Here is a 13672-nt window from a genome sequence, read left to right on the forward strand (position 1 = left end):
GGCCCTGAGTGAGATGTGACGCACTCGGCAGGCTGTCCTCCAGCGTGAACCCAGGCAGAATCGGAACAGCTTATTCTGTGCGAGCCCCCACCCCCCCTTGTCCCCAGCTGCTGCAGTTTGGGACTAGAATGTTAAATTCAGCTGGGGGCAGGTTCAGCAGATTGAGAGGCGCAGCAGAAGTGAACATGGGAGGCATGTAAACAGTTATGTCTGGAAGGATAGGGATGAGCTGGGTGATTATAATTGTAAATCAGTGGCTTGAGTGGGGGGTTGCCGTGAGGTCACTTTCCATCCTCCGGCCAGACCAGAGCTTTCCATGCTACAGGGTCTGTGGCCGCTCCCTCCCACCCCTGAGTCGTGGAGGAAGAGCGCCCACTGCAGAGTCTGTGCAGCACTGCCTGGGTCGCATGCAGGCCACGGTTTCACAGGCAGATGCACTAGGGCTGGCGCGTCCAGATGGTTGGATCAGGGTGCCGAGCCGTGCTGCTGGGAGACCGTCATGTCTTCCTGCCGCTGTTGACACATCCTCAAATTCCTGCTGGAGATCAGCAGCCAGTGCTTTGTGAAAGGTGCCTAGGGACTGGGGCCGCCCTGCTGTCACTGCTGAAAGGTGAAAGGTTATGATCTCATGGCCTGATTGGCTACTAAAGGCCCCGCCTTTCTCCTAGCCCAATCCCAGGTGGCTGGTTTGGCATTGTTAGTGTGCTTGCAGGGCAGCACATCTCTGCTACCTGGCCGTTACTGTGTGTCTGGTCTTCCCGGGGGGTCAGGGGTTTTCCTTCATATTAGAATTCAGTGGTTGCAGATTGCTTCACTTGAAAGCCTCCATTTGTCAGCCTGTAGTTTTGATGTGACTGCTACTCTGTGCTGTGGACTCGGTCCCAGGTTTCTGGCCTCATAACGGTGAGACCATTAAGTCATTTGTGACTTGGAGCAGGTGTATGGCTGTCAGTCATGCTCATTGCCAGCACAGCCCTGGGTCCCCACGTTCATGTTCCTTGGGTCCTACTGAGCCAGCCGACCTCTGCAGATAGCAGTCACCATGTTTCTGCAATAATCCATTTTCATAATCTGATGCATCTTAATGATGCTTGAATATTCATCTAGTCTTTAAAATGTAGAAGCCTGGGTTCATAAGTGATTGTAATCAAGACTCTGTGTACACAGCAAATGTTACCTGCGGGGAAGGGAAAAAGAATTAACCAGTTAGTGCCTTGGGTATAAAACAAAGAACAGGCAGAGTAATTACCTGGTACCTGGGGGGGGAGGCTAGACTGTCAGCATGTCATCAGTATAAGGAAATTACATGATGTGCCCCCTTCAGCTTTGACAGATGCCTCCTCTGTCCTCCGTTGCTCATTCCCAGATGACCAAGGCTCACCTGAGCTCTGGGTGGCTAGTGTGTCTCTCTCCCCCGAAATGTTTCTGGAGATCACTGCGGACATTTGCAATAGCCCCCGGAGGGGCTGAATGACGAAGCCGGGCTCGAGTGTCCTTCATGAGAAGGGTCTGGATTATTATTTAATGTGCAGCGGAGACGCAGTCGTGGGCCGTCTGCAGCCACCATGGACTTTGTGGTAAAGAGAACAGCTTCACGGCACATTATCTGGCTGTATGATGTATGCTTGAAACCATACACTGACATTTGCAGTGCAGCCAGAAGGCCGCCAGGATCAGCTTACGGTGCTCAGCTTAGGATATGAGGGGTCTGCAGTAAGACAAGCACTTGCTGCAGTAGCAATGGGTCCTGCAGGTTTTAAACCGGCCCTGAGTTCAGGAGGAAACCTTATGCCTCCACCCTGCCTTGATTTAGTCCGACCCTGCACGCGCCTGCCTCTGCTCACATTCGGCACCCTGCCCATTTTACACACATGTGCGTCGTTAAAATTGTCCTTGTGGTGTGGAGTCTGCAGGGCTGCTGCCGTTCTTCCCCCTCCTGTCACTCTTCTCCAGGTGCAGCTCCAGTGCTGGTATGATGTCTCATGAACAGTGGCAACAAACACCATTCAGGCCCCTAAATTGGCTGCAAAGTTAGTTGTGGAAAGTGGATGAATTAAAAGAATTGAAGCTGCCTGTGCAGTGTGACCCTGTGCAGTGTCCCACCCTCTTTCCTTTTATTACTCTAAAGCGTATTTTTGTTTTTTTTTATTTTATTAATTTTAATGAGCTGTAATGGACGGAGCTCAGTGTGGGAGCGTAATTCTGCTGCCTAGCAGCTCCTGGGGCTGGTCTTCTGGATACAGGATACCAGCAAGAGGGCATTTGCATGCAAAGGTAGTTCCACTGCAGCGAGTTCTGGAAAGTGTGCAGTCGGCTCATAAGGCTAGATGGCAGGTTGATGGGCGGGGCTGCTGTGGAGGATTCTGGGTAGGTTAACCTAACCTTAGCTGACCTGGGCAGACCTGGCTAAACTGCCCTGGCTGCCTGGATCTCTCTGCTCTGCCTTTAGGGGTTCTCGAGAGCCACTCTCCTGGTTGTCGCAGGGCCACATGACTGAGGTGTTCGCACTGATAAGCACAGACTGCAGTGTCCCAGCAGGGTTTCTCACACAGGGCCGTCAGGATCTTCCTGCGGCCTGAGCAGAATGCCCAGCTCTGAGTAGAGCCGGCTCTGTCCTCCTCTGGTGAGGGGTGGGGGAATCCCTCTGGGGGGAGGTTAATCATGTAAACCCAGGGGCCATCACACTGTCAAGTTTGTAGTGCTTGGGATTCCTATTCAATGTCAGAAATTCCAGCTGTCAGAGATCTGGCTGGCTGGCTGTCGTTGCTAACCCCCCCCCCCCTTTGGTTTTGGCCTGGTACCATGTCTGAAGGCCTCACTCTCTGCTCATTTACTGGCATATTTCTAGCATCTGTACTGGGGGTGGGGGGGGATAACCTTATAGTTTAGCTCCGCGACGCGCTCAGATCGCAAAGGGGGGGGGGGGGGGGGGGGTAGTATGAACCGTTGCTGTTAGCGATGGGGGAATCCTCTGGTGCTGTTGCTATGGAGACAGGGAATGCTGCGGACACGGATGAACCCCATCGCCATGACGAAGCAAAGCTGCTCTGAAGCTCAGTGCACAGATCTCAGAGCATTTCTGATATTCTCTGTGCAGCTCTCAAAGTCCTGTCAGCATGGGGGGGTGCCGTCTGCAAGCTGATGTGTCACATCCACCTCTGTTTAGTGCTGGGCAAGACGAGGAAAAAATATAATCCCCCCCCCCCCCCCAAAACTTATAAATGACTCACGATAGTACCTAACATTTGTTTTACATAGACCAGGTATAAAAATACAAAAATACCCTCACAAAGCCTGCCACATTCACAAAATATTAATGTGCTATATAATTTACTACGACAGCTTTTTCCCCATGGGGGTGCCGCAGTGGTCAGCACCATTGCCTCACAGCAGTGGGACACTGGAGTCACTTCCATGGGTCCCTGTGTTGTCATAGGGTTTTCTCCGGGTATTCCAGTTCCCCCCACATTCCAAAAACAGGCTAAGGCGAGTTACCGCATTGCCCATAGTGGTAGGAATGTGATTAATGGTGTGTGTGCCCTGCAATGGGTTGGCGCCCCATACTGGGTTATTCCCTGCCTTGCACCCATAGCTTTCAGGGTAGGTGCTGGCCCGAAGTGACCCTGCATAGAAGGTGGATTGATTGGAGGTTTTACTCCAACTAAAAGCGCCAGTGTATATTCCAGGCGAATGACCAACGCCGCCACCAATGTTGGCAGCACTCTTACAGGAGCTTAACTTTCGGGGGTTTTTTTTGCATTCCTGCCACTTCAGTGTTTGTGCTGCAGGTGTTGAAATAACACTCTTGTACTGCCATGGGCTTTCTGCGAACTTTGCATGTCACAAGGTCTGTCCAGTGTCAGACATCTCATATCCAAACCAGTTCCGCACAACAGACTTCTCATTACTGCCCGTCTTTGGGATTAGCTTATCCGCTACCAGAGAATCACTGCTTGCCTTCATGTTTAGCAGTGCAGCTTATCTAGCTAGCTGCTTGCTTGCCAAGCGCACAAACTTGCCAGGAGAAACTCGAAGCCGAATGCTATGTCTGGCTGGTTTGGAAATGCATGTTAGCCCTGCATTATGCATTAATGTCACGGATGTTTAATTTTCATAATTAATGCTTATTCATATAGCAATTTTCTTATGAGCAAATCACCTTTAAATTTGAAATTTAATCTTAAACCATTAAAATTTCCACCTCTGACTGGACCCCTCATGGGTCCCATGCTTCTGCTGTCCCCTCTGGGTGGCCCCACCCTGCCCCGCCTGACCCATCCCCCCTCTCACAAGTGACTCGATTTAGAGGAGGAACCCCAGGCTGCTTAATTATTGGTGCTGGTCATCAGGTACAGCAGTGTAAATAAACCCATTACAACATCACCATCCCTGCAACACCCTTTGTGACTCAGGCTGATTGTGACTGCCGTTTCAGTGAACTTGTTCAGAGTGTTTGTTTGCTCAGCTTTCTGAAAAATAGCTGGTACAGTTTGAAAATCCAGTAAATGAACTGGAGTGTCTGTCTGCTCGTGGGCCGTGGTGTGCTGGGGGTCCTTCTGCCTGCCCCCTGCGGTTGCAGGATGTGCGTTAGCACTGCCAGGGTGCACCCAGGGTATATGCATGTTTGGCCATTATAGCATCTGTTGCCTGTATCACTAATGGTTGGCTGTAAATCTGGGGTGATGAATGCCTGCCCGCTGCACGTGATCCACATCTGTCCCTTTGGGGTGATGAATGATGAGGGAGAGCAGAAAGAGTGCCAGGACAGTTCCTCTTTGCTTTATCAGACCTCTGTGTTAACGTTCTTGTTTAGAGTCCCCAGAGGGACCATTGTGAGCTTTGGTGCTCTGCACTGTTTTGAGATGAGGGCAGAAGGTGTGTGGAGGAGAACAGGAGAGTGACGGACTCTAGGGAGTCTGCACCTTGGCCGTGTGCCTAGCTTCTCCAGACACCCTGAGCCAGGGAACAGGCGAGGGGAGAGATCCCCACGGCAGCAGGGAATCCACGCTCCGCCTCCCCCATCATCGCGGGTCTGTCCTGGTCCTGTTTGCCTCCTGTGGCTTTGTTTTGGGCATTTATTGATTTCTCCTTGCGTTTTCATTATCAGTTAGGGATCAGTGGCCCTGTAGCCACTAACTCCCCTTTTTAAATTCCCCGCTGTGGTGGGTGTGGGTGTTCGGCCTGCATGCGCTCTCCTGCAGATGCGGGCGTCTGTCTGGGACCCATGCTGAGACCGGCCGTCTTTTCCTGCACCGCTGATTCCTGCAGGATTCCTTGAGACACCTACGCAGTCTGTCCTTCCTGAACGCCAAGGTCTTTCCTACGAAACGCGGCTGTCGATGCGAGCACGACTGCCATGTGCCGTGCTGGCTCTGCTGCTGATACGTCCTGGACCATAGAGAAGGTCCTGGGCTCCTCCGCCGCCTCCTGGTAGCTTAACCTCCCCTGTAACCTTAACACTGCAGCTGCACAGGAGCCAGAGAGCAGCCTTCCCTGAGGTTTGAGATGCTGATATCATACAGACGGTTTCATTCCTTCTGAGCGCTCTATGCCCCCAGGTAACACTCAGCCCGGTGTTTCTTGTCCCGTTTGATCTGACTCTATTCTTAGTGCTGCTAAATCTCATCTCCGCTGGTCGCTCTCTGGGGTCGCATTTGTTCCTGTATTACACCTGAAACGCAGTTATTTGCTCAGTCTCTCTGACTGTGTTTCTAGCTGAGCCCTAGAACTGCAAAGCAAATGTCAGATCATACTGTGACTTTTTATCCCGTGCCCTTCAGAAAATGCAGGAAAATTCAAACGCTCTGCAATCTGAATGCAGGCTGATCCCATGGCTGTGCTGACAGGGTGCAGTTTTACAGGCATCACAGTGCCCCAGGTCTCAGATTGACCACAACTTTTTTTGTAAACAAGCAGTTTCCTGTTTGAGTGCTAGTTAGTGTCCTTTCCCACTTCCTGTCTAATCCTTGGGGTTGTTTGTGACCCTGTGGGGAGTGTCCATGTTCTCAGTGCACAGTGTTTTTCACCAGGCATCTCCGTTAATGCATCATGCTTCTGTCAGGCAAGCCCTCATCGGCAGCTGGAGTGTGTCTTTGGTCGTTCTCTGAATGTTTCTGTATTTCTGCGTGTTAATTTGGGACGAGATGCACACGCTCAGATGTGTTAACGGCTTTCACAGTGCCAAGGCTCTACTAAAACGGCCATGTGTGTGAAGTGTGCGTCGCGGAGCTCGGTATGGGTCCATGAGCATGCCAGCCGGGCCGCAAGCACCGGCAGCATCTGGCTGAAGCGGCGCCGGTATCTGCCTGAAATGGCTTGAGCAGCCCACTAATATTCCCGTAAGACACCTGTGAATGCCTGCGGCGTTCCTGTGACGCATGCCTGGTGCCCTCCTGGCATCAAGCCCCCCCCCAGCAGCGGCACTTGCTGGCTCTGATTTCTGCGAGCCCCTATTTTCAGCCTCTCCGGCTTTGCAGACGCCCACGCCACTCTATTCCTGCACAGCTATATTTAACCCGCCCGCTGCCATCAGTGGAGTCCCTGAAGGGGCCTGATCCTCTGGCTCCTGCCTTTTCTCCTTTTCTGTTCCTTCTTTGTTCCTTTTTAGTTCTTTCTTTCTTCCTTCCATCTGTGACTGGCAGTGTGTGTTGTCTTTCTGTTCCTTTCTTCCCTCACTGCTCCTTTGGGTCCTCTAGTCTCCTTTCTTTTTGACTCTTCTTCCTGTCTGTCCATCTTGGGTCGGTCTCTCCATCTCTCACCCCATAATACCAGTCAGTTGGCACAGAGTGGGCATTGCAGTGATGCTGGAACACTATGAGCCCAGCACTCAACTGTTCTGCTTTATTAAGGCCTGCCTGCTTCTGTGATGTGTGCCTCTCCCATCATTGACTTCTGCTGACCTAAGTACCGGAGCGCTCGGCCTTATGGGATTGCTGTTTCTTGACATCACACTTGCTTTGTCTTCTCTGAAGACCTGGGAACCTGGTCCTGTTGGTTGGCTGGGGACTGTTTCAGTGTTTGCACACCTGTGAGGCCTGCAGATTGCGTGTGTGTGTGGCTGTGTGACCTTTAACAGGGTGGCCGTCGCTCATCCACCATGTGTCGGTTCCGTAGGTCCACTGTCCGTTTTGTTTTTTTTGCAAATTCTATGCAAAACCCCAGGCCTGCCATGCGGTTCAGCGCCCCTTGGAGGGTGGCGTCATCATTGCTCTTTTGGTGGCCAGTGCAGGTTACAGAATGCGGCTCCTCCCTGGTCTTCATCTCCATATTTCCTCGTTCATTTACACTTAAGCTTTAGCTTGATGTAGGTCTGTCTCCTCATAAATGTAGCACACTTGCAGGTCCAGCGAATACAGGAAGTTCTCAGTTTGGGACCCTCTGCACTTTGTTTTAAAGCACTTTCGTTGGGTTATCCGTCAGCAAGGGCTGAGATTGAATTTTTGAGAATTACGCTCCGGAAGGGAGAGAAGGTCAAAGACAAAAATGACCGGGGGGGGGGGGGGGGGGGCTTGGTGTTTTATGGGGAGAAACTCTCTTTGCAAAATGTTTGTCAGGTGACCTGCTTGGGCAGCTGGAGTGGGGTCCTCACTTTCTCATGGAGGTAGTTAATACCCTCCACTGGATTTTCCTGGTCTTTGCATGAGTTTGAGGTTTTTTTTTTTTTTTTTTGAGGTTCTCAGAAGTAATTTGGTTTCTTCAAATTGGAGACGGTGGGGGGAAGTGATTCTGCCAAGCTGCTGACCGTGTCCCAAGCAGTTCTCTTTGTCAACATCCCCCACTAACCCCACACATGCTTTCTCTGAAGCAAATGTATAAAGCTCACTGTGCCCCTCCTTTGCTTAAGTGTTTTACTCACTTCCTTATTGTTCTTGGCGGGTTTTCACTTTCACTTTTCTTTTGGCATGTTACTTGCTGTGCGGTATGGGGTCAGAGGTTCAGCGGTTCTGTAAGGCTGTGTAGTGGCCTCCTCATTTGTGTGGGTTCACTGTAAGTGATCCATCTGCTGAATGGGGATTCGTATCCCAAGTGCAGCTGCCCCCTTTGTGGCTCTAATCATCTCAGCCGTAGTTGGATGAGTAGTTATTATAGATGGATGGATATCCACAAGAGACTGAAGATGGAGGACTAGCGTGGCAGTGTAGACCACAAATTGCTGGGTTCCTCCTGCAATCGCTTGAAAACAGAATCAACACGAAGGTACAACTTGATCTACATTTCAAGTCTGACATGGGGAAGATGTCATTTAAAATAGCTGCCCCATTTTAAAATCTCAAAGCATTATGTTTCTCATTAGGGGCTGTATCGAAATGGGTCAGTGCCATATTAAATCATAAGGTCTCTGGAGTCCTAAAATGAAGACCAGAAACTTCCAGAAAGGTCCAAAAAAAATCATCTGTTCTCCATTCTCATCGGAAAGTTTAAATGAGCCGAGTGTTCACGCTGAGTCTGCGTGAGGCTGTAGCCGTCAGTGTACCTGCCTTGGCTTGCAGACCCGCTCCTCTGCGCTGTGGTCAGCCTGGATGTGGTTTCCGGCTGGTCAGTTACCTGGCGCGGTGCAGTGATGAGGACGTTTCAGAGGATAGGCTGTGCTTCCGAGGCATCTGGCAAACGCAGGCTGTAAACGGCATGTGTGACGTCCGTCAGCCACTTTAGGGGAACCTACCCAGTGCCAGTGTCCTCCTCAAATATCATGGTGTGGTGGAAATGGTGATGTGCCCCCAGACCTGTGTGGAGGAGCTCTGAAGTTTCTCCTGGTTTCAGAGGGGGGGCAGGGTACTGCGGGGTGGGGGCTCACACGTGTCTTACGGGAATATTAGACGGCTGCTCGGGCCATGATTCTCGGTACCGACGTGATACGGACGAGGGAGGGAGACTAGAGCTGAAGAGGTAAATGCTGTGAGATCATGGAAATGAGCGACATGTTTATGGAAATTCTGATGACCACATGGCCACTGTCTTCCCGTCACAGCACAGCACAATGTACCCCCCCCCAACCCCAAAGATTTAAGATCAGATTTAGAGGATTAGTCGTCGTCCTATGGGTGTGAGAGTTTTCCATACACTGTATCTAGCTCTGTCCGCTGTGGTACCCAGTCAGAGCTGCACGGACTCCGCACTTTGAAGCCGTGGTCTCAGCTGCTGCCCTCGGCTATTGCCTCATAATTATCCCAGCCTGAGCTGTTGGAGTGAATAAATGGCATCATTCAATTTGGAATAGAATGAGAAATTTGTGACCAGAGCATAAGTAGAGGTTTTTTTTTTAATTTCTTCAGTTTTGATTATTGCAATTTTTATGTAAAAGACCAAGAGATTCATCAGGGATTAATCATCCGTATCCCCCAAAGGAGGCTTCGGCATGTGCGGCCCCTGATTATTAACCTTCCCTCTGTAATTGAACTCCAGATTGCATTGTATTGGTCTGAATGTAGCTCTGTCATTCCTGTGGTGTTAACCTGCCTTGATGCGGCTCACCTAAAGGGGACACGTGTATTAAGGGCTCTGCTCTGAATTCTCGGCTGCGTTGTGATGCGTTTGCTTTTCTAAGCAGCCCTCTGTCATGGGTGGCGTGCAGTGTCCCCAGGTCCAGGGTGAGCTTTACCCTGTTCAGGTAATTGGTGTTTATCATAGAGCTCTGCCTGTAATACTATAGCTTTAGGACCAGGAACCTTTAGGTCTGATGGGGGGAGCTTTGTCCAGGGGGGAGTTGGATACAGTCATATGATCAGCTTCTCGTCCTCGCTAAAATCCATAGACTGAGATATTAATTTTGCGTCCTGCCCAGGAAGGACTGAGTCTCCCTTAACACACCTGGTCAAACACCCCTGTACCCCTTGTGTGTAATTAAACTGCCATCCTCAGAGCTCTGCAAACCCTGGCCGCTGCCAAACACCATAGCGGGGGGGGGGTCTTCCTTCATGGTTTATTCATGCCAGCCCACACCCGCCTGACCTTTCCGGGCCTGGCTCCCGGCCTCTGGTTCTCATAAGAGTGCCTGGCGATGTGCCCCGGGCAAATGAAATATTCAGAGACGCGCTCTGGGTGCGTCACGCGTCGCCCTTTGGAGCTGGGCTCGCTGCCAGCATCTATCGAATGTGGCGGGATCCTGCTATGGACGGTCCTCATGCCGGGAGCTGCTGTGAGCAGCCTGTGTGTGTGTGTGTGTGTGTGTGTGTGTGTGTGTGTGTGTGTGTGTGTGTGTGTGTGTGTGTGTGTGTGTGTGTGTGTGTGTGAGAGAGGCCTCCCACTCCCCTCCTGTTACATATGGTGGACACTGAGTAGGGAGTGTCAGTAGTTCTGAGGCAGGTTTGTGTCTGAAGGTGTCTCTGCGTCCTCTAAGGTGCGGAGGGTCCAGTGGAGAGTGACTCATGCGAGTGTAACTTCCTGTCTGGACATCATGTGTTCCTGGAACTGGTGTTCCTGGAGGCCTGGCTGGGCTTTGGTGGGGTTGCCTGTCCCCAGTCACATCTTGCGGGCCTGTTAATGCTACTAACACGGTTTTAGTTCCTGTGCCGAAATATGCAAAACCGAAAGCCAAAAGCATGTTTGATTTCCATGCTAATTACTGTGCTCACTTCTCATTTTGAAAAGGTGGGTCTTTGCTGGTTTTCTTGTGTAATGTGTTTGCTCACCCCTACCTGCAAGGCTCTGCTCCTGAGGATGGAAACAATCTCCATTTATATTGTAATCGATCCTGAGGTCATCCACAATATTCTTTTCATGGGAATCGTAGAGATTGTGATCTTTTATGTCCTCCCACTGTTTTCAAACCCCACATAAAATCTTTGTTTTTCAGTAAAAGCACAAATCGCTACCCAATCCGTATCGCACTTCATCTGCCATGCCAATAGCTCACATTGAGCTTTTCAGATGCGTTACATGTGAGACCCTGTGACTGTCATGTGTCTATGAGCACAGCCATCTAGTAAGAAGTCATTTTGTTGGTTTGTGAATGTAGCACGGATCCAAGGTATAACTGCCTGATCCATACCGCCTGTCTACACCTGGATTATATTTTTTGAAGCTGCCCGATTTTTGTTTAATTCGCCATAAAATGGCAGAATTTATTGTCTATTAATGGCTAATTAGAGGGGTTGCTTTGTTTATGGAGAACTGGTGATGCTTCTGCTGACCTGAAGGAAATCTGTTTACTTGTCAAATATGAGTTTGTATGTTCATCAGTTGAAATTGCTGCTACACAGCGACGTGGCATTTTGGTATGCTTATAACCTTCCTTCACTCTGAACTGAAGATGGAATTTTTACGGTCACCCCACCGTGACTAGGGTACCAAAGGAGATCCATGAACACGCACTCAGACACAAGTGGAGGTGCTGTGTAGACAACATTCTATCAAACAGGCCAAGAACACAAAGAATCCAAATTTGGAATATCTGGCTTAATATTGCTCACAAGCAGTGCCTAAAATGAAGAGAGTGGTGCAGTAAAAAATTACAGGATTATCTTGGGTCGTGATGTTGTGAAATGGAGTGGTACAAATCGGGCACGTTTTGTAAAATTTCATAAACAAGTTCACATGTGCAGTCAGGTATTTCAGGAAGCAGCTACTGCTGCATTGCATTACCTCAGAACTCGAAGCTGGGAATGATGTCTCACCTGGGACCTCTGTTAAACCACCAACTTTAAAATAAAGTTTAACTCAAGATTTAATTTACCATTTTGAAAACTGTCATGCGATTTTGTGTTTTTAAATGGTACTTTTGAGGCTCATTCAGGTCTGGGTATTCTTGACAGTTCATTTCAAATTTGGGAAGAGGTCGTCATATTTCAGACTGGGTTGTGATTGTGTGTTATAAAGATGGCGACAGAACTTTTTGGGGGATCGCCTACACCTACGGTTGTCACTGTGGAGGCTGGAGGGTAGATGTATATTTGGTGTGGTGTAGCAGAACCTTTATGGAAGTGGTTAAGATATGCTAACATCAGGAAACGGCCGTTATGAAGTAACAATGCCGCTTAAATGCTGTGACCGCTGAGGCCCTACATCGGCCTAGTGAGCTTCTCCAGGTGTCGTATGATATCTACCACGTCACATGTCTGCTGTCTCCCCACAGATCACCAGAAGTTGGAGCGTGAGGCCCGCATCTGCCGTCTCCTCAAGCACCCCAACATCGGTAAGCCCCGTACCTCCTGCTCCCTGCCACTTGCCAGGCCAGTGTCGCGCCACCATGGCCTAGGGGTAAATGTGGTTTTGCTGATGCTGAGTTGCAGTTGTGGAGGACCAAGCATAATGATTAGTATATATTTAAAGCAATAAGGAAAAGTGCTTAATTTTGTGAATGTGATGTTAAATGGAGTATTATTTCAGCACTGGGTGTGATGCCAGACTTTGACAGGGAGCTCATGTTCCTGATACCCAGTCAGAACCGCACGTGCTTAGTAGAAGCTCTGATATCTCCAAGACCATGCGGATGTGGGCTGCTTTGCAATGTAAATGACTGCTCCCCCCCTGCCGAGCATGATGTGACGACAGCTCCTTATCTCCCAAGCGCATTCTGACAGACACCCAAAGGCGCATACCTAAGCTCTGGGTCGCTAGTCCCAGCAGGTCTTCCTTTGCAGAGCTCCCCCATCGTGGGATCTGCTGCGTGGTTCTCGCTGTCTGCTGCGGCGCTAAGAGCCATTTCACGCATGGCGTGCTGTTACCGATATGGCTGCTGCATGGAAGGATCAGATTAATGAACACATGTACCTTCCTCCGAGCGATTTCACAGGCCGCTGACACGTTTACCGTGGCATGCCACCATGTTTCAGCCGGTCTATCTTGCAGAGCCCCCCCAGGCCCACCCTGCCCCCATTTGTCTGGGACTCCTGTTCATTGGATGGATATCCAGCAGAACGGGCCTGATTGGAGGCTGGGACTGAGCTAGACTTGATCAGAGTAGAATCCCAGCCCTGGTCCTCAGCGTCGCTGGTTTTCAGACCAGCTGCTTTTAATTAGGCTTGATCAAGCTCTTGATTGAGTCGTTTAAATTCTAAAGATGCTAATTAACGCAGTTGGTCGAACCTGATTTCTTGCTGCAGTTTCCTTGATTAAACCACACTGATCATGGAAAAATAGTGGCTTCTTTATTTGTAGTTTTTCCTGTGTATGACTGAATACTGCTATGTAGTTCTTAACTAGTGCTGATTAAAAAAAATTAGTTCTCTTTCACAAATGATCAAAGCAGCCTACCACTGTTTTGTGAAAAGGGTTGCATTATAAACAGTTGCGTGATTACGTTGGTCGCCTCTGCACTGCTCTCGATGCTCCTCCATGTGCCCCATTCCGTTGCTCTCAGGAGCCCCTTGTTGAGTCTGCTGCCAGGACTGGACCTGAAGCTCAAAATCCATCGTCGTCTTCTCCAGCCAGGGGTCAGAGAGGGTCCTCCATGCTGCTCTCCTGATACAGCTCTCCTCTGGCTGCATGCACTGAACTGTGACCATCAACTCCCCTCCCCTGTGGGGTGTGCTTTTTATATCAGTGTGGGAACTTGTTTTCATCCGTTGCAAGATGTAAATAACACATTTCACTTCTGCCTGAAGATGAACATGTTTCAGATGTTTGTGGTATGTTCTGGAAGTGTGGTCAGTGTCCCTCCTGCCTCTTTCTGGGGGAGTCTGAGCCCACCATAACCGTTAAGTATTCTGTCCTTCGTGTGTGTGTGTTCGCGGTG

The 13672-nt window shown here is 49.9% G+C and overlaps 1 protein-coding gene across 13 annotated transcripts in view; it reads left to right on the forward strand.

Annotated features, from left to right (window-relative positions):
* Positions 1-13672, forward strand: part of camk2d1 (calcium/calmodulin-dependent protein kinase (CaM kinase) II delta 1) — a 49368-nt gene that overhangs the window by 11856 nt on the left and 23840 nt on the right. For all 13 annotated transcript variants that reach the window (XM_048971120.1, XM_048971125.1, XM_048971130.1 and 10 more), the window contains exon 3: positions 12071-12130. In XM_048971120.1, the coding sequence (XP_048827077.1) occupies positions 12071-12130 (60 nt within the window). The remainder of the gene's footprint in view (positions 1-12070; positions 12131-13672) is intronic.

This window comes from Brienomyrus brachyistius, chromosome 12 (assembly GCF_023856365.1).
Source record: "Brienomyrus brachyistius isolate T26 chromosome 12, BBRACH_0.4, whole genome shotgun sequence".
Lineage (NCBI taxonomy): Eukaryota > Metazoa > Chordata > Actinopteri > Osteoglossiformes > Mormyridae > Brienomyrus > Brienomyrus brachyistius.